The sequence below is a fragment of the Pelmatolapia mariae genome, linkage group LG2 (assembly GCF_036321145.2).
Source record: "Pelmatolapia mariae isolate MD_Pm_ZW linkage group LG2, Pm_UMD_F_2, whole genome shotgun sequence".
NCBI classification, from domain to species: Eukaryota; Metazoa; Chordata; class Actinopteri; order Cichliformes; family Cichlidae; genus Pelmatolapia; species Pelmatolapia mariae.
The window spans coordinates 2,102,000-2,122,826 of record NC_086228.1 but is presented as its reverse complement, the minus strand read 5'-3'; the positions used below and the strand labels follow the sequence as shown (position 1 = coordinate 2,122,826).

The following is a 20,827-nucleotide window of genomic DNA, read 5'->3' as shown; positions in this document are numbered from 1 at the left end:
CCTGCCAGATTTCAGTAAGTCTGTGTAAAATTTATAATATTGTGTGATGGGAGGTGTACCAGGTAAAGTGTTTTATTGTTGGTGGTGAAACGACTGTGGAATGAAATACATGCATTTACTTCAAGTTTTATTGATTTTTAATTTCTTAATTTAAGGGGAGAAATAACTTTTTAATTAACACATAATATTTAAGTTTAATTTAAGTCAATTACTTTTCTGATTCTCTTTAGTTGTGTGGAAATAAGTGATTTACTTTTCTTTGCAGTGTCCGAGCTCAGGGTGGTTCTGCTAGGGAACAGCTGGTCAGAGATGAGAGCAGTGGGGAACATGATACTGAGACAGGAGAAGTTCTGTACTGAAAGAGCAGCAGACTGCTGTGTGGAATTCAGTACACCCTTTGAGCAAAAACAAATAGTTGTCATTAACACCCCAGACCTGCTGCTCACCAAAATCTCTCAGGACAAATTGAAGGAACACGTAGGAACCTGTGTGAGGCTCTCTGATCCTGGACCTCATGTGTTCCTGCTGGTTCTACAGCCTGAAGACTTCACTGAGGAGCACAAACAGAGGCTCTGCAGAGTCCTTCAACTCTTCAGTGATCGATCATTTGACCATTCACTAATTTTCATGTCAACATCCAGAGAGGAGAGCTCATTTGAAAACTGTGTGACTCATCCACCGCTAAAAGACATGATCAGACTGTGCAGATACAGATACCTGTGGCAGAAGAGCTTTGAACGTTCAGAGCTGTTAACACGTTTGGTTCAAACAGCAAAGGAGATAAATGAAGATCATCTGAGCTGGGATGTATTTGAGGATGAGGATGGCGGATTATTCATGAGACCAAAGTCTGTTTTAAACCTGGTTCTGTGTGGGAGGAGAGGAGCAGGGAAGACGTCAGCAGCCAAGGCCATTTTAGGTCAGACTGAGCTTCATTCAGTCTCCAACTCATCAGAGTGTGTTAAACATCAGGGAGAGGTGTGTGGACGTTGGGTTTCCCTGGTGGAGCTGCCTGCCTTGTATGGAAAACCTCAGGAGGCAGTGATGGAGGAATCACTCAGGTGTATCTCCCTCTGTGATCCTGAGGGTGTCCATGCCTTCATCCTGGTCCTACCTGCAGGTCACCTCACTGATGAAGACAAGGGAGAGTTAAAGACCATCCAGAAAACATTCAGCTCTCGAGTCAATGACTTCACCATGATTCTGTTCACTGTGGACTCAGATCCTACAGATTCAACTGATGTTAACTTTGTAAAGGAAAACCAGGACATCCAGGAGCTCTGTGAGAGCTGTGGAGGAAGATCAGTTGTTCTCAACATCAAAGAGAAACGGCAGATCCCAGAACTGTTGGAGACTGTGGAAAAGATGACAGTTCGCAAAAACTATACAATAACCATGTTTACACGTGTCTGTGTGGATAAAATCACCACACTTCAGGCGGAGCTGAAAAACTTGAAACCACATGATGTTGGCCTTTGTAAGTACTTTTTTTTAAAAAAAATTCTAAACCATGGGTTTTATAAAACTTTTATAAATCTGCCAAGGTTGAAGATCATGTCTACACACATAAAATCCAGACATTAGAACAGACAGAATTTTCCTTAATCAAACTCCATTTCTCATATTAATTAGACTTATACTTTCATTATATTTTTGATTAAGAATAAATAATATTTGCTATGTGCAAAAGTACATAGAAACTATATTTATCATTTTAAACACAAAAGACTGGACGTCAAGGCTTTATACACTATCTCAGATGTAGTGAGAGGTGATCCAGAGCGTCTTCAGTCTCTTTAAATCCCACCGTTCTCGATAAATTCAGGCTAAATAGTTCAATATTGGTTTCATAAGGCCAGAGAATTTTGTTTCTCATGAGCTTAGTCCTTCAGGTACCTTTATGTTCCGGGTGGGCTGTCATGTGCCTTTTACTGAGGGGTGTCTTCAGTCTGGCTAGTCTACCATATAGGCCTAATTGATGGAGTGCTACATAAATAGTTGTCCCTTTGCAAGGTTCTCCTCTCTCCACAGAGAAATGCTCGAGGTCACTGAGTTCTATGTCACCTCCTTGATTAAGGGCCTTCTGCCCCGATCACTCAGATTGCCTGGGCAGCCTGCTCTAGAAAGAGTCCTAGTGATTCCAAACTTCTTCCATTTGTGATGGAGGCCACTGTACTCAGTGGGACCTTCAATCCTGCAGACATTTTTCTATATTCTTCTTGAGATCGGTGTCTCGAAACAATCCTGACTCAAAATGTACAGACAATTACTCGAACTTCATGGTTTGGTTTATGCTCTGACATGAGCTGTCACCTATGGGACCGTAAATAGAGAGGTGTGCTTTTCATTTTTGTCATTATAAAGTATTATTTGTAGAATTTTAAGATACAAAGGGAATTTAATCCATTTTGGAATAATCTTATAATATGACAAAATGTGGAAAAAGTGAAGCACTGAGAATACTTTCCATATGTAAATCAGGCTGAGGTCTGGACTTTGATAGGACCATTGCAACACTTTGTTTCTCTTCTTTTTCAGCTATTCTGTGGTAGATGTCTGGCTGTGCTTGGAATCATTGTCCTGTTGATGACTCAGTCTGGTCCAAGTTTTAGCTTTGGGGCAGATGGTCTCACATTTTGTATAAGGTGTTTGTGCTGATACACTCAAAAAATGAAATTGGGTGGTTGTCACATTTACAAAATTCAAACTTCAGTTCAGTTCAGTTTCAGTTTTATTTGTCATATGCAAGTTAGCACAGGGTCAACATCGCAATGAAATGTGTTTGACGAGCAGCGGTCTCTCAGCAGCATGATACAGTAGGAAAAAAATATAATAAAATATAATAAAATAAAAATAGAAAAATAGTAAAGAGCAAAATATTAGAGAGACATGGTAAAAGAGAAAAGATGACTAAATATATATGTATCTATAAATATAAATATATGTACACTAGTGATTAAATAAGAAAATCTTGAAAAGAAATATGACGGGAGGGCAGATGGGATATTGCACAGGAATGAGCAGCAGAAATTTACAGTATTGCACTTTTTAAATATAAATTACAATAACAATAAAGTGAAGTGACCAGTGCAGATTAATCAGAGTACTTGTGAAGCTGCAGGGTAGCTTCTGAGTCCTGTGTTGTGTGTGTGTAAGTGTTGTGGTTGAGGTGTCGTATGGCTTGGTGGTAAAAACTGTTTTTAAGTCTTGTAGTCCGAGCAGACAGACTCTGTAACGTCTGCCAGATGGTAACAAGGAGAACAGCTGATGTGCTGGGTGGCTGTGGTCCTTGATGATGCTGTGTGCTTTACGGAGGCATCGCTGGAGATAAATGTTCTGAATGGCAGGAAGCCTCGTGCCAGTGATGTGCTCTGCTGCCTTCACCACCCTCTGTAGTGATTTACGGCTGCTGGCAGAGCAGCTTCCGCACCAAACTGTGATGCAGCTCGTCAGCAAGCTCTCAATTGCACACCTGTAGAAATTTGAGATGATGTTGGCGTTCATGCTAAACTTCCTCAGCCTCCTCAGGAAGTAAAGCCGCTGGCGAGCTTTCCTGATAGCAGTGTCTGTGTGAAGGGTCCAGGAGAAGTCCTCAGTGATGTTGACTCCAAGGAACTTGAAGCTGCTGACCCTTTCGAGCTTGACACCGTTGATGTGGATGGGCTGGTGTTCCCTGACTGGTCATTTCCGGTAGTCCACTATCATTTCTCTAGTGTTGCTGATGTTGAGAGTCAGGTTATTTTCCAGGCACCACTCGTACAGTGCCATCACCTCCTCTCTATAGGCCGTCTCATCGTTGTCTGTGATGAGGCCTATGATGGTTGTGTCATCCGCAAACTTGATGATGATGTTGGACTCATGTTTAGCAACACAGTCGTGTGTGAACAGGGAATATAGGAGGGGGCTAAGCACACAACCCTGTGGCGTACCTGTGTTTAGGATGAGTGATGACTTGTAATGTGAACAATATAATTTCATGTTTCTGTGGTGAACGTAATTAAATCATCTAGATCTGCATGAAATTTAGCAACTTAATTTATTCTTGTTGAGATGGCATGATACAATCTAGTAAGAGTGGTTAGTTGCCTGGACTCACAAAATTCACAAGATCACACAAGACTTCAAACCATGAGTTTTTACCTGTAAAGGACAAAAACGTATAGAAAATTCTATATCAAGCCTTGTAATCATAGCTTCCCTATTTTTTTGAAGTCTAGATTGACAGCTCGGTGGCACAGTGGTTAGCACTGTTGCCTCGCAGCAATAAGGTCTTGGGTTCAAATCTGCAATATGGCCAAGTTTGCAGTGGGTTCTCTCTGGGTACTCTGGTTTCCTGCCACAGTTAAAGTCATGCATTAATTGGGGTTAGGTTAATTGGTCTTTCTAAAGTACCCATGAACATAAGTGCAAATGGTCTAAGGAGCTTGGAAAGAAAAGCGTCTAGACTTCTTTGAGTTGCTTGAAGACGTTTCACCTCTCATCCGAGAAGCTTCTTCAGTTCTTGGGTCAAATGGTGGAGAGTCCCAGATTTAAACCCAGTGGGAGTTTCCCCCCAAAGAGGGACAAAGGACCCCCTGATGATCCTCTACCTAATCACATGAGCCAAGGTGTGAAAGTGGGTGTGGGTCCTAATCAGCCAGGGTTTTGGGTGAGCTCATTGTGAAACCTGGCCCCACCCTATCATGTGATTTCCTGAGGTCAGATGGCCCAGGATGTGAGTGGGCGTTAAGGTGTCTGGGAAGGATCTCAAAACTGGATTATAGATGCCAGACAGTTGGTGTCGTAAACCAGCGCCTCTGTTCAAAGATGGTCGCTCACAGCGGACATAAATGGCCTCTCTGTCCAAAATGTGAACGTTGGCATCTTCGAAAGAGTGACCTTTGTCTTAGATGCTCTTTCGAAGATTGTCCCTCTTTGGGGGGAACTCCCACTGGGTTTAAATCTGGGACTCTCCACCATTTGACCCTTAGAACTGAAGAAGCTTCTCGGATGAGAGGTGAAACGTCTTCAAGCAACTTAAAGAAGTCCAGATGCTTTTCTTTCCAAGCTCCTTAGACTACGATGACCTGGAGGACTGAGAACCTTCACAGACATGTAAGTGCAAATGGTTGTCTGTCTCTCTGTGATAGGCGACCTGTCCTGTACTCTGACTCAGGGTGGCTGTAGCTCAGGTGGTAGAGCAGGTCAGCCACTAATCACAAGGTCGGTGGTTTGATCCCAGGCTGCATGCCAAATATCCTTGGGCAAGATACTAATACCATGTTTGCCTACTGGTGATGGTCAGAGGTCCGGCAGCCTCGCCTCTGTCCTGTCAGTGCGCCCCAGGGTGGCTGTGGCTACAGTGTAGCTTGCCATTGTCAGTATGTGAATTGGTGGATGACTGAATGTAGTGTAAAGCGTTTTGGGGTCCTTAGGGACTAAGTAAAGTGCTATACAAATACAGGCCATTTACCATTCACACCCTTTCACATCTGGGATAGGGTGATAGGCCAGCTACCCTGGTAAAGATAACAGGATGGATGGAGTGGAAGTTATTATAAATCCATTAACATTTTGTTAACCAGACTCTAGACTTTGTTAAACACTCCAAAGAAATAACTCTTTAAATTAACTTAAAATAATCATGGTAAGGATTTCCACATTAATAAATGGCTTTCTATTACGATTAAGCATTTTTGTTGCACTAACGTAATTTGTATGGGTTGGATCAAGTTGGACTCAACTGTAGTAAAACAGTTGATTCATCATTAATTAATCAAGTTATTCCAATTCAAGTACATTAAGTTGGAATAACCGAATTGCATAATGCTAAAATAACGCAATTTAATTACAGGGAAATTCTTTCCGTGATTTTTTTTTTTTATGTTCATTCAAAGAGTCATTTTTTTGAGTTTATGTTGTGTTTGGATTGGAGTTTTGTGCATTATGGCCATACATCTTTGCTTTGGTCACATTGTTCCATAAGTTTTTGGTTTGTTTAGCTGCAACTACTACGTACTACTGTGTTCTTGAAAACAGTCTTAAATATTTTCCACATGTGAATAATGTTTCTCACTCTAGAATGATGTACATTAAATTGTTTGGAAAGGTTCTAAAATCACTTTGCAAATTTATGAGCAGAAAGTCTGAAGTCGATGCTAATGTTTTTCCTCCTCAGCATTGTGTTAACACTCACATGAAGAATTCTAATGACCAGCAAACTGCCAAACCCGCTGCTTTTATAGAGGTGCTCTTACCTGCTGATGATCAAGTCAGTCAAGCACATTTGATTATCAGCAACTGGCTGCTATTTGTCTTCTGAGTTCCTGGGGAAGTGTAAGGGTGTATTTATGAGATCTCGGCACTGAAGTTGGTAAACATTTTGCTGGCAATGCCTCGGTGGATTTTGGCCACAACCTTTTGAAATCCTTTTACATGGTCTTTAATACCGAACCTGACCTGTGAGCTAAAAGGAAAAGAATATGTGTTTTGTTTTTTTCACTTGCTATGTTTCCAAATAGGACAAACAGTGTACGCTTGGCTGACAGTTTTGACTTTGTTCCCTGTCATCACTGAGCCATGTTTTACAGTTTTTATTGTTTAGTTGTTTTTTTTGTAATGGAAAACAATATCAATCAGTGGCAGTATTTGATGTCCTGGTATGAAATGTTTTTGAACATCTAACTGAAATTAGAAGGTACTGAAAGATTATTTCAGTGAGTTAGAATTACCTTTAAATAACTATGTATTCTTAACTTACAGTGGAGGAAGAGAAGCAGAGCTCAGACTGTCTGAGGATTGTGCTGATCGGAAAGACCGGCAGTGGAAAGAGTTCCTCAGGAAACACCATTCTAGGAAGAAAACAGTTCAAAACTGGCGCAAGCCAGACATCTGTTACCAAATGTTGTCAGAAAGCACAGGGTGATGTGGACGGTCGTCCTGTTGTTGTGCTCGACACTCCTGGTCTGTTTGACTCAACTTTGTCACATGAAGAGGTCAGTGAGGAGATGACAAAGTGCATCAGTCTTCTGGCTCCAGGACCACATGTCTTCCTGTTGGTGTTGCAGATTGGCCGACTCACACCAGAGGAGAAAGAGACTCTGAAACTGATCAAGAAAGTCTTTGGAAAGAATTCTGAGAAATTCACCATCATTCTTTTCACAGGAGGAGATACACTCGAACATGAACAGCAGTCTATTGAAGATTACATTAAAGATGCATGTGATGATTCCTTTAAAAGTCTGATCGCTGACTGTGAATCGAGATACCATGTGTTCAATAACCGTGAGAAACAAAGCTGCGCACAAGTCAGTGAGCTGATAACAAAGATTGAAACCATGGTGAAGAAAAATGGAGGAAACTGTTTCACCAATGAGATGTTGCAGGAGGCTGAAGCAGCGATAAAGAAACAAATGGAGAAGCTGCTGAAAGAGAAGGAAGAAGAGATGAAAAGACAAAGGGAAGAACTTGAAAGAAAACACCAGGAAGAAATGAAAACAATGAAAGCAATAATGGAAAAGCAAAGAGAAGAAAATGAACAAAGAGATGAGCAACTCAGACGGTTACAGAACGGCATCCACATTCAGTCTGAAGAGAGAAGGAAAGAACTAGAAACTAGAGAGAAAGAGAGAGAAACAGAAGAACTTAAAAGACGAGGATGGGAACAAAAAATTCAAGAACTGGAGAAAAAACTACGATCAGAGTCAGAATCAAAGGAAATGATTAACAGGGAGCTTGAACAGTACAAAGAAAATATAAGAGAGCAGGATCAACTGAAGGAAAAACAAAATCAAGATGATGAACAGAAAGAGCAGAAACTCAGGGAGCTCCAAGAAGAATACAACCAAGTAAAAGAAAAATATAAACGTGAAAAAGAAAAAGAGGATCAAATCAAAATAGAACAAGAAGAGAAACTAAAAGAGTTAGAGGAGAGCTATAAGAAAGAAATTGAAAACATACAGGAAGACATGGAGAAGTCTAAAGAAGAGGCCAGAAGATCAGCTGAAGAGTTGAATGAATTCAGAGAAAAATATGAAGCTGGGATACTTAAACTCATGGAGGAGGTGGTTGATCTAGAGATGGAAAAGGAGGAATATGAAAGATTAAAGGATCTGTCAGACCACAAAGAAAATAGTCTGAAGCAGGAAATAGCTGTTCTGCAGAGTAAACATAAATCAGAAATGGCCGATTTAGTCCTGATGCTCCTGAGTCAAAAGAAGGAAAACAAGAAAAAAATAAAAAGCATGCAGGAATCGCACAGAAAAGAGGAAGAGAAGCTTAAAAAGGATCTTTCAAAGGAGAACAAGGAAGAAGAGAAGGAAGAAATTGGTAAACTAAAGAAGAAACAAAAGGAAAAAATGAAAGAATTGAGGAAACAGCTTTTGACCCAAAACAAAGAAGACTGGGAAACAGAAAGGGAAGAGCTGTCCAACCAACATGAAAAAGAAATTTGTGATTTGAAGCAAACTTTTTTAACAAAGCTGCAACAAAATCAAAAGAAAAAATTAGTTGAATTAAAGGAAAACCACGAGCAAAAACTGAATGAATTCAAACAAAAGCTTCTGAAAGAAAATGAAAAAAATGAGAAAGAACAAGTTGATGAGCTGCAGAAGAAACAGGAAAAAGAAATGAATGAACTAAAACAGAAACTCGGGACCCAAGATGAAGAAAGTACCAGGAAAGAACTGGAAGTAATGCAGAAAAAACATGAAACAGAAATTAATGAGCTGAAAGAAAAACTTCTGACTACAGACGAGAAACAGCCCTGCTTTGTCTCATGAGCAAAACTGCAGTCTTCAAGAGAGAGACATTCATGTCCTTTAACCTTCTAAGTCTTTCTTTTTGCTATTTGGGCTGATTGGGACCTGATGAATGTGTGTGTGTGTGTGTGTATATCTATCTATCTATCTATATCTATATCTATATATATCTATCTCTATCTCTATCTCTATCTCTCTCTCTCTCTCTCTCTCTCTCTCTCTATATATATATATATATATAGAGAGAGAGAGAGAGAGAGAGAGAGAGAGAGAGAGTGTGAGAGAGAGATATATATATATCTCTCTCTCTCACACTCTCTCTCTCTCTCTCTCTCGCTATATATCTATATATATATATATATATATATATAGATAGATAGATAGATAGATAGATAGATATATATATATATAGATATATATATATATAGATATATATATATATATATATATATATATATATATATATATATATATATATATATATATATATATATATATATATATAGATATATATCGATATCTATCTATCTATCTATATACACATATATATATCTATCTATATATATACACATATATATATCTATATATATATAGATATATATATACATATATATACTGTCAGTGCGTCCCAGGGTGGCTGTGGCTACAATGTAGCTTGCCATCACCAGTGTGTGAATGTGTGTGTGAATGGGTGGATGGATGACTGAATGTAGTGTAAAGCACTTTGAGGTCCATAAGGACTAAGTGCTATACAAATACAGGCCATTTACCGTTTTTTTTATATGGTGGTCCGTTAAAGGGGTTAAGCCGTATATGGGGTGGTGTGAGATGACGCTTTTATGACCAGAGATGTTGTTAATAATAATAATGAATTTATTTATTCATTTATATAGCGCTTTTCTAGGCTTTAAAATTCCACTATTCATTCACACACTGGTGGAGGCAGCAACAGTTGTAGCCACAGCTGCCCTGGGGCAGACTGACAGAAGCGAGGCTGCCATATGGCGCCATCAGCCCCTCTGGCAAACACCAGTAGGCGGTAGGTGAAGTGTCTTGCCCAAGGACACAACAACCAGGACAGAGAGCCCGGTTACAAGACGAACTGCTTGAGCCATGATCGCCCTGTAAATGTTAATTGGTTGTAACCAGGAAGTCACATATATAGAGACACATACACACGCACACATGCACTGACATGGTCGCACACACGCACACGCACGCACACACACACACACACACACACACACACAGTGGCTTAGCTTTCATGACACACCATATGGGTTTTACAATGGGGGGTTGTGTAGCTGTGTTCACTGATTAAAAAGGCTGCGAGGGAAGGCTGGAATTTGAAGTTGTCGGGGATCAGGTGCTGAGCTTACAACTCTGAGATTCCGACTGAGCTTCCCTTGCAAGTCAAAATGGATTGCGCTCTGATTGTCTTGCTTTGTTCATGGGGATAAGTCTCTGAACTACCGAAGCCTGTGAGTGCAGACCTAACACTCATCATCCACTGGAGCACAAACTGGGTGTCATCAGGATGCTACAACACAGAGCAAACACCATGCCCACAGACACAGGAAGCAGAAGAACATCACATCAACAGTAACTGTTGGCTGTTGGCTTCATGAGGGCTTCAAACAACTTTGGCAATTGGTTATATGAAGGTTCCTGATGACCTTGTCTTGGGGCCAAGGGGGTCCAGTGTGTTGTGGTGTGGGCAGCAGTCAGAGGTGGAGTCCTTGGTGGTTTGATCCCCCGCTGCTTTAAATGGGTGTAGGGACATAGAATATCACCTTACTGATGGGAAATTATTTTCTAAAATCACCCTTGGTAAGGCGGTGGGTATACTTTTGTACTTTTGAGTTTTGGAGTAGTTTATGATTGTCATTTTGCAGATATATTGAATATCAGTTTATATAATCTAGTCTTCTTCCCTGGGTAGGGTGTTTTTCCTTTTCACCAAAATGTATATTTTTATTAAGGCTTAATTTATATGAATTCTTGTGATATTTTAGAATACTTAAAGATGATTTGAAATTATGATTTGCATGCAGATTTAACTTTAATTAAATTTAATGATCATTTTGTATGGTTTTCGCCTGCTCCGTTGAATGAGGCGGGAAAAATGTAGTTTGGGCTATTTTCTGCATTGAATCATAATCAAGAAACACTTTAAACCAAATAAGCCATGTATAATGTCCATTTATTGTTGTACCACTTTATAATAACTGCTTTTATTGCTTTTTGCCTGATAAATACTGACTTTGTTTCATTTCTTTTTACACACAATAAAAACAAAGTTAATGTAAACTGAGGATGTTTTTCAGAATGAAAGTAATGAAATTAAAATAAGACATACGGAATATGTTTAACAGAGGCAGAAAAAAAGTTGTGGGTGATTGTGCTCAGCTGAAGAAACACTGTGGAAAGCGTTGTGGGCAGATGTTGTTGCTGATGATAAAATATCTAGGACATTTAAACTTGGAGCTTTTTGTACACTGATCATAGACTGTATATAAAGGATGGACACAGCCACCTTGAGCAATGGGTTTCTGAACTCAAAGGTTTTTTATAACTCACTGGCATTTTTGGCTCCTGCCATGTTGGATTTTTGGATGCGCCAGTGAAGTGCCAAGTTATTAGCAACAGCTGGCAAGCTGTAAAAACTAAAACTAAAATCACACAATTGAATTTGCCTTTGTGGTCACCCGGCACATCCTATCATCTGTCAGGTAATTCCATTAAAAATGGTGAAGGGATTACACAAGGCTGAAATCCTGTTTATTTGAATGAAACATCTGAAAATGGGACTGTGTTGGAATCTTCTCACTTTTGGAGCTGCAGTTTTCTTTCAGGCACTAGTTTTCGTCGCTGCATTCAGGCCTGTGGGACGTTTCTGCTGCTTGTCTCTGGCACAGGGCTCTGACTTTGGCCTCTGACCCATTCTGCACATTTTTAATGTTGTAATGAATGAAATCCTGAAACCAAACTAAAGAGAATAAAACTTGAAAGGTGACAAGTTATCAACATTTTATTGTTCTCAGTGTGTTCATATAATTCTGAATATATAATATCTGACTGTTTCACTAACAGAAAGCTGCAGCTAACTTCAGTATATACCTCAGTAAATTTCTGTGTAGAGTCCCATAAAGAACAACAAGAAGAAGAGAGAGAGAGCAGCACTAAGGAGAAGAAGCTCAAGCTGAATGATATTCATGATGAATGAACTGTAAACTGGTTTTACCGATGGACTCAACACCCTCACTTCCTCTAAATTCACGGCTGTGTTTTCCCTTCTTTCACTTTTATCAGACATGTGTTTTATCTTTTTATTATTTAATATTTTTTATTCGTTTTTTCTGTTTTCACAAATAGTACATAATTACATAACATAATAAAGTGTACAATTCAGAACCAAAAGTAAATTAAAAACAAACAAAAAAAAACAAATAAACAAAACAAAAACAAACAGACTGATAACTAAGCACAGGACACCAGCTCAGTTCCATCTAAAAAATAAATAAATTAAGAGAGAATACAATACCTCCGCGCTTGGACCGTCGTGGTGGTGGTCTGGTCACTGTTCACCGAGACAGTTTCGCTTGCAGGACTATGGACTTTGAGTTTTTCCCCTTCGTTTGAGTCACAACTTCTTAAGGTTGGTTCATCAGATATATTTTATTGTGTTTTAATTTACCGCCCTCCCGGCCCCGCTGGTGTTTTTATTCAAGATTTTACGGACTTTTTATCTTCCATTATTAAACTGGACAAAGTCTTAATGATTGGGAATTTCAACCTGCACATGGATGATCTTAGCTGTAGCATGGCCTCTGACTTTCTATCCATTACAGACTCTTTTAATTTTATTCAGCATGTCTCTGGACCCACCCATGTTAAAGGCCACACCTTGGACCTTGTGTTTTCTCTTGGCTTAGACATAACTAATGTCTGTGTTAACGACGTACAAGTGAGTGACCATTCCTGTGTTACTTTTAGTCTTAGCTTAGCTACACACCACCTTCTAATCTCATGTTCCATAAGCGGTTCACAAATCAGGACGTTGCTTTGAAGTTTTCTAATATGTTGGACCCTCATGTGATCAGTGGCTGCACTGATGCTGATGTTGCTACACAGTGTTTTAACAATCCCTGCTTGGAGATTTAAAATTCAGTGGCACCTATGAAATCTGTCATTGCTGCCTCAAAAAGAGCTCATCCATGGATAAATGATGACGTCAGGAAGGTAAAAAAAATCTGTAGAAAAGTAGAATGCCTTTGGAAATCAACTAAACTCGAAGTTCACAGGCTCAACCTTAGGGAACTTTGGGTTTCCTTACATGAAACCATAAAAACAGCCAGATCAGGATATTTTTCTCAGTTAATCTCATCAAGCAAGAGAAATTCCAATTTTTGACTCCATAAACTCTATTGTTTCCCCCGTGGTCCACCCAGTACCCGTGACCTCTATATCTGAGAGTGATGACTTTCTGAATTTCTTTGTGGATAAAGTTGATAATGTCCGTATGAGCATTGGTTCTTCAATACCATCTGTTTGTGTCTCTGGGACACCTCCCCCTCATTTACTGTCAGTGTTTAGCCCACTGAACATACATGACCTTTCACTCCTGGTGGATAAAATGAAAATTACCACTTGTGCAAATGACATTCTACCTGCTGGGCTTTTCAAAAATGCTCTCTCTGTCATTGGCCCCTCTATTGTAGAGATATGCAATGCCTCTCTTTTAACAGGCGTGGTTCCTAGGTTCTGTAAGCATGCTGTTGTTGAGCCAATATTAAAAAAGAGCAGTTTGGATCAATCTCAGCTTAAGAATTATAGGCCTATCTCTAAGCTTCCATTATTATCAAAAATTCTGGAAAAAGTAGTTGCAGATCAACTTACTGCTGTTTTACAAAAACATGAAATTTATGACAAATTTCAGTCAGGTTTCCGTAAAAGTCACTCAACAGAAACCGCATTACTTAAAGTCTCTAGTGACATTATGATGTCAGCTGACTCCGGAGCATCCTCAGTCATGGTTTTGTTGGACTTGACATCTGCCTTTGACACCATTGACCACACCATCCTGATTAACAGGCTCCGGGACATAGTCGGTGTGTCCGGTCTGGCTCTGGAGTGGTTTCGGTCGTACCTCTCCCAACAGATCTTTTAGTGTTTTTGCGAATCGGTTTATGTCACATTCTAAGGATCTGACATGTGGGGTACTGCAGGGTTCAGTTCTGGGTCCTATTCTTTTTCTTTTTACATGTTACCTCTGGGACTTATAATTAGGCAGTTCCCTGAGGTGTTTTATCACCTCTATGCTGATGATATTCAGCTCTATTGCTCTTTTAAGCCGATGGAAGTCCATAAACTGTCCTCTTTAATTAATTGTTTAGCTTCCATTGAACAGTGGCTTGGTGACAACTACTTACAGTTGAACTCTGAGAAGTCAGAAACATTAATTATTGCCCCCGACAACCAGATATCTCTAATCAAACAGCATCTTGGTTCTCTTGGCTCATCTGTTTACTTGAGCCTCAGATACCTTGGTGTGATCTTTGATTCTGCCATGTCCCTAGAACAACACTCTCGCCAGTTGATTAGGAATTGCCTTTTTCAGCTAAGAAACATCTCCAAACTGCGAACTTTGCTGTCTAAATCTGAGTTAGAAATGGTTATTCATGCTTTTATTTCATCTCAGACGACCCGACTGAGGTACTTGCCACCTGCTGGCATAATAAGGCACAGCAAGAACATAACCTGGAAAATACACTTCATTCTCACCCTAGACTAACGTATGACACATACACATCAACGAAAACTAAACACATTTTCTCTATAAATTCAGTTAATTTTAGTTAGTTTTGTGAACGGTCATTTCAGTTTTAGTTAGTTTTCCTTTTATTGCAAAGTCTCGTTTTTATTTTTATTTCCGTTAACGAAAATGTTTTGTATGCGTTATTTCGTTAGTTTTCGTTAACGATAATAACCTTGGTCAGCGCTCCTGTTGTAATTAAATGTGCTATATAAATAATTAAACTATTAAACTATTAAACTATTAAACCCCTGAGGTGCGTCTCTGACGTTTTGTGTGCGGCGCGGTTTTGCTCTCCTGCATCCATGTTTCCAAGAGTCACGTCTCTATACAACACATCTATGATTGAATGAGCAGTTTCCTCTGACCAACGCATCTGTTGAAATCTGACGAGATGATGCTGAACATGCAATAATCTCATGTGGCTTCATTGTGGAGTTGGACAAGTGCAGTCATGTCACCATCTCAGCCTTTAACCCTTTAAATCTAGTTAATGTGTTTATTTTACACAGTTTGAGGCATCAGTGTTCCCCACTAACAAAATGGAGCATGAAACTACGTGAAACACAGATAAGATTAGATTTCTTTGCACTTCTCATTCTCAGCTTTAGCAGGAGACTCATCCCTGTGCATCAGTGCCAGTATTTCTGTTGTTGGTGTAAGTGATTGGCCATCTCGCCAAGACCTTATTGGCTGTGGCCTGACCAAAGAGAACCCCAAAGTCTTCAATCTTCAAAACACATGGCTACCTGTAGAGGTCCTGGATGGCTGGTTCTGTCAGCCATCCAGGGCCTCGAGGGCCGGTGTCCTGCAGGTTTTAGATCTCACGCTGGATCAACACACCTGAATCAAATGATGAGTTCATTACCAGCCTCTGGAGAACTTCAACACATGATGAGGAGGTCATTTAGCCATTTAGATCAGCTGTGTTGGCTCAAGAACACATCTAAAACCTGCAGCCCTCGAGGCCTGGAGGTCCCCACCCCTGGTTTACACAATCACTGTACACACTGTATGTATGTACCACTACCTCTGCACTACAGCTGCTACAGTATTTTTTAGGAATCTGTATTTATTTATTTTTAGTTTTTATTCATATATGTTATATTTATTTACATAGTTTATCTTATTTTTATCTAAGTGTTACTTATGTGCACTTTTACTTTTCTGTGTGCAATATTGAGCAGGCTGAGTATTTCATTGTTGATGTGCTATTGTTGCCTGTTTATGACAAACAACAACTTGAAACTTGAGCTGATCTCTCAGATAATGGAGAGGATGTAGTGACTCATCTGTGAAATAACATTTGTGCAAAATCTAATAACACTTAGGTGTATTTGTCTAAATGTTAAACAAAGAATAGGGCATTAAAACACCTTCAGCTTCTCTGACAAAATAATTATCTTAACATCAGGCTGTCTGTCCTCTGCTGCTGAACATGATCAAATATATTAGCATACACAGGTGAGAGCAATGATACATTTGTGGTCACATGTAACATTAAAATCAGGAAAGACAAAATCGTAGCAACAATTTCTCAGATGGTAACGATCAACAGACAATTTAGTGTCAACAAATCCAGTCATGTGATCTCATGTGTTGGGTATTAAACCCAACAAGAGCATAAAACATATATTAGAGTAAACGTTGACGCTGAGCTTCTCTGGACTCGTTTGTTAGCTCAGACAGCCTAGCATCTTCTTTTTGAGCTCCAGATGTCAGATTTAGAAACACGCTGACATTTAACTGCACATTCAATCTGAGATATCTTATTATGTGATAAAAAAGTACGAGTTAAACAGCACATGTCAGTGTTTCTACATGATAAATGTGTAATTGCTTTTCTTTTTTTTCTAAACCAAAAAAGGAACTTTTCTATAATTTAATTGTTTATCTTTTACATTACTACTTCAGTGCTGTACGAATGGCTGTGGTTTAGGTCTTTATCAGCAGGAAAAGATGTAAAACTTATAAAAATACAATTAAAAGTCCCAAAATTTGTGCCCTACTTTATATTTTCCATATGTTCACCACACCGACATACATATTCTCATAATTTAAAACAGGTTTGAGTATAGAAATGAGCAGATTGTTCAACGTTTCTAGTATCTCTTGAATATGAAACTTTTACACTGTAACTTAAAAGAAACAAAACACTAGTTTGGCTGTGTGGATGTGCAATCATCAGTGTAGAGGATGAAGAGCAGGGGGGAGCCAGTGGAGGTGAACGGAGACCAGAAAGAGAGTTGCTGACCTGAACTTTCTGAGTCCTGTTGATCAAAAAGTCCAATATCCACAGTATCAGCTGATCATCCAGGTGAAATCGGGAGTGGCCATATCCTGGCCACTAAAAAGTTTAGTGGCCAGGATATGAGGCTGCAGAGTGATGAACGCTGATGAGAAATCAGCAAACAGAAGTCTGGCAGAGGAGTCAGGGAGCTCCAGATGTTTGTGGATGGAGTCCAAGATGAAGATTTTTGCATCATCGGCACCTCTGCGTGCTCGGTAAGCAAACTGAGTGGGTCCATCAGGGGGTCGGTTACTCTTATGATGTGCTGTTTTATGATCTTCTCCATGGCCTTCATCACCAGGGAGGTGAGGGCCACAGGATGAAGATCATTCAGAGACTTTGGGTTGTTTCTTTTGGGGATGGGGATGACTGTGGAGTGTTTCCACAGGTGGGGGACGGTGTGACTGTCAATTGAGTGTTGAAATAGAGTCTGGAACACACTTCCTAGTTGCTCTGCACAGTGCCTCAGAACTCGACTGCTGATGTTGTCAGGGCCGGGTGAGCTCCTCTCCCTGGTCCTCCTGAGGGCTCTCACCACATCCTCAGTCCTGAAGGTGAGTGCAGAGCTGCCAGGTTTGAGTGAGGATCTGGACTCCTCAAGCTGGGTGATATTGTTATGGTCTTAAGCCCACTCCACATATGCCGGATGTTTCAGCTGCTGGCCCTCAGGTCTGATCCCATATGGAACCAGCTTCCAGTTTGGATTCAGGAGACAGACACTATCTCCACTTTCAAGATTAGGCTTCAAACTTTCCTTTTTGCTAAAGCATATAGTTAGGGCTGGACCAGGTGACCCTGAATCCTCCCTTAGTTATGCTGCAATAGACGTAGGCTGCCGGGGATTCCCATGATGCATTGAGTTTTTCCTTTCCAGTCACCTTTCTCACTCACTATGTGTTAATAGACCTCTCTGCATTGAATCATACTTGTTCATCCTATCTTCCTTCTCTCACCCCAACCGGTCGCAGCAGATGCCCCCACCCGTCCCTTAACACACATTAGTTAAGAATCTAGAATGGGATGGCATCGTACTATATCACTGTCATCAGGTGGGGACAAGGCAAAGCAAATGTAGCCTGTGTTTTACCTGATGGGTACAATGTAGCTATTGAGGGGTTTCTGCTGCTTATAGTGCTGGAGGGCAGGGCTGTGTTGATCTGAGACTGTAGACATTAAAAAGTCCATAGGAGAGATGGTAGCTGAATCAACAAGTGTTATGAGATAATAACAAAATGAAAAAATAGGTGACAGCGCTTGGAACCACAAGGCAACAAAAAACTGTGAGAAATACACTCGGCTCTGCCTGTGAATCACTCTTTGCTTCTCTTCCTCCTTCCATCCCCTCATCTCATCTATCACTCTCCACTTGCTGTCAATCTGAGAACAAGGCACAACTTGCTATTGCAATAAACTATTATTTACAACTAACAACTCTTGCACTTAATCGATAATGACATTTTAGACCTTCTTCAGAATACTGTATATACTGCGGGCACAAGTCTGCATCATGGTGCTGATCCAGAATCCTTCCCTTGGTATTTCCTAGTGCCATAATAATAAAGTAAAAAGAATACAAAAATAAATAATAATATAAAATAATGTATGTTTAACTATCCAATCTGTACAGGCAGAAAATTTATTAAATGTTTTAACAATAGAGACACAATAATTTTGTTAATATAATCTGTTTCTTAATGTATGTTCTTTAAAATACAATGTGTGTGTTTAAATATCATAATTATAATAATCCATAATTATGTGGACATGCATATTAGATCGTTTTAGTGAAATATAATCCCCCCAGAAAGGCAGGAAAAGCCCTGTAACTTACTTTAAAACTAAATATGTTCCCTAAAACGGTGACAGAGCTACAGACCCATGACAGCCTTACCCAGTGAGCCAGCAGCTATGACCAGCACTACTTGTGCAGTTAATAAAAGGACAGGTAATGTTTGTCACGCTGTTACACACACAGCATGCTCGTTTGTTTCAGTTCGTCAGTTGCCACAAGACAACTTACCAACGTGTACGTAATAAGCTAATACTCCTGTGTGCTGTAGACTACAGTGTGCGCTGTACACCTACTTACTGGTTGTGTTGCATCAGTCTGTCTCTGAGTTAATTTGTGTTTCTCCTACAGCTCCGGACCGCCCACGGAGCAAAAAATCCTTTTATTTAGCAAATCTGTGATTAATTGTTAAATATTATTGTTGAGGGGCACAGACAGGACTCTGCGAGCACACACATATTTTTTGGTTTTTTTAATTAAAAAAAAATTGCCTCAACAAAATGGCATTTTGGGCACCCATCAGGAAAGGGGTGGGTGCTCAAGTCCCTCCTGCCCCCCCTCCTCTGCACATGTCTGGGCTGTCCTGCTCGGGAACATAATAATAATGGATTGCATTTATATAGCACTTTTCTAGGCACCCAAAGTGCTTTACAATTCCACTATTCATTCACTCTCACATTCACACACTGGTGGAGGCAGCTACAGTTGTAGCCACAGCTGCCCTGGGGCAGACTGACAGAAGCGAGGCTGCCATATCGCACCATCGGCCCCTCTGGCCAACACCAGTAGGCGGTAGGTGAAGTGTCTTGCCCAAGGACACAACAACCAGGACAGAGAGCAGGGGGATCGAACCGGCAACCTTGCGGTTACAGATGAGCTTCCCAATCTCCTGAGCCAGTCGCCCCACATCTGGTCTGAGAGGAGTTCAGTGGGAAACTTCATACTGGGAGAGAACAAATTTAACACAGTGGAAGAACCGACTGTTGTGTGAGAGTCAGTGGACTCATTCAAAGCAAAGAAACATTTCTCATCAACACACCAGATCTGTTTCATTCCAGCATCTCTGAACACAAACTAAGAGGACACGTGGAAACCTGTGTGAGACTCTGATCCTGAACCTCATGTGTTCCTGCTGGTGATACAGCCTGAGGACTTGATACAGGAACACAAACTGAGTCTCTGTGACATCCTGAACATCTTCAGTGATTATTCTTTTGACCATTCACTGGTTCTGACATCAACACCCAGAGCAGATGTAGAGACCTTTACAGGTCTTGATCAGAAGGTGCAGATTTCAGTCTCAGATACAGTACTACAGATACTAACTACAGCATGATCTGTAGTTACTAAATAATATAATTTTTTTATTTGGAAATATCGAGTCAGTGCCAATAACTACACCACCTTCACTGTGACACCCATGTTTCTAACTAGAAATACACAGCACACACACAGAGCTGTTACATAAAAGACACTGTCCACAAAAAGTGTCCAACACTGCTTCATCGCTTCATCTCTTTTCTGAACAAAAGTTAGGATATTGTCTTTTTTAATTAATGGAACTAAAACTGAAACATTTCACCGTTATATGTATACAGTTATAATTGACTGAAAATCCACTAAGTAAACCTTGACAACCTGCTGTCCCAGAACTAACGTCATGTCAAAGAACAAACCTCTTCTCAAACATAATCAGTCTTTGCACTGTGCAGTACAAATCCATCTGTTTTCAACACTGTTCATGTTTTTCCCATCTCATAGATTAGAAAAGCTTCATGACGCAGAGATTAATTTAGTGCTTTAATAGAAAGACATGAAAACATACACAAGAATGACAGAAGCAATCATAGTAAAGGTAAGTAAATGTCATGAACCAAAGCAAAAGTTTATTTATATAGCACTCTTCACAGACAGACAGGTGAAGAAACATCGAGACGCTTGGGATAAAGAAAGAACGGAGATCTGGGAGCGAATACATGAAGAGGATAAACTGAACCAGGAGGAGGTGAAAGCAAGTAACAGAAAGCTGCAGGAGGATGAAACACTGCATCCATTCATGGATTATTCTGCTGCTGTCATTGCTTTCATTTTTATGTAACACACTGATGCAAAGACCACAGAAAAAACCACACGTGAAGTATTAAAACATGCTAAGCATGCATGTGTATATGTATAAAAAGGAAACAAGTGTGTAT

General features: G+C 40.0%; 1 protein-coding gene across 1 annotated transcript; it reads left to right on the top strand.

Annotated features, from left to right (window-relative positions):
* The first annotated feature begins 327 nt into the window (after window positions 1–327).
* On the top strand, window positions 328–13,908 carry LOC134638038 (GTPase IMAP family member 8-like). The gene is made up of 3 exons (XM_063488680.1): window positions 328–1,477; window positions 6,742–8,430; window positions 13,748–13,908. The coding sequence occupies exons 1-3, from the start codon at window positions 328–330 to the stop codon at window positions 13,906–13,908; spliced, it is 3,000 nt and encodes a 999-aa protein (XP_063344750.1).
* The last annotated feature ends 6,919 nt before the right edge of the window (window positions 13,909–20,827 follow it).

What these genes read in the sequence shown, in the direction of transcription:
- LOC134638038 (XM_063488680.1), top strand. Translation starts at nt 328, where the DNA reads ATGATACTGAGACAGGAGAAGTTCTGTACTGAAAGAGCAGCAGACTGC. An exon ending in ACCACATGATGTTGGCCTTT is followed by an intron (nt 1,478 to 6,741) that starts GTAAGTACTTTT and finishes CTTAACTTACAG; the next exon opens with TGGAGGAAGAGAAGCAGAGC. An exon ending in CCAACATGAAAAAGAAATTT is followed by an intron (nt 8,431 to 13,747) that starts GTGATTTGAAGC and finishes TTATGATGTCAG; the next exon opens with CTGACTCCGGAGCATCCTCA.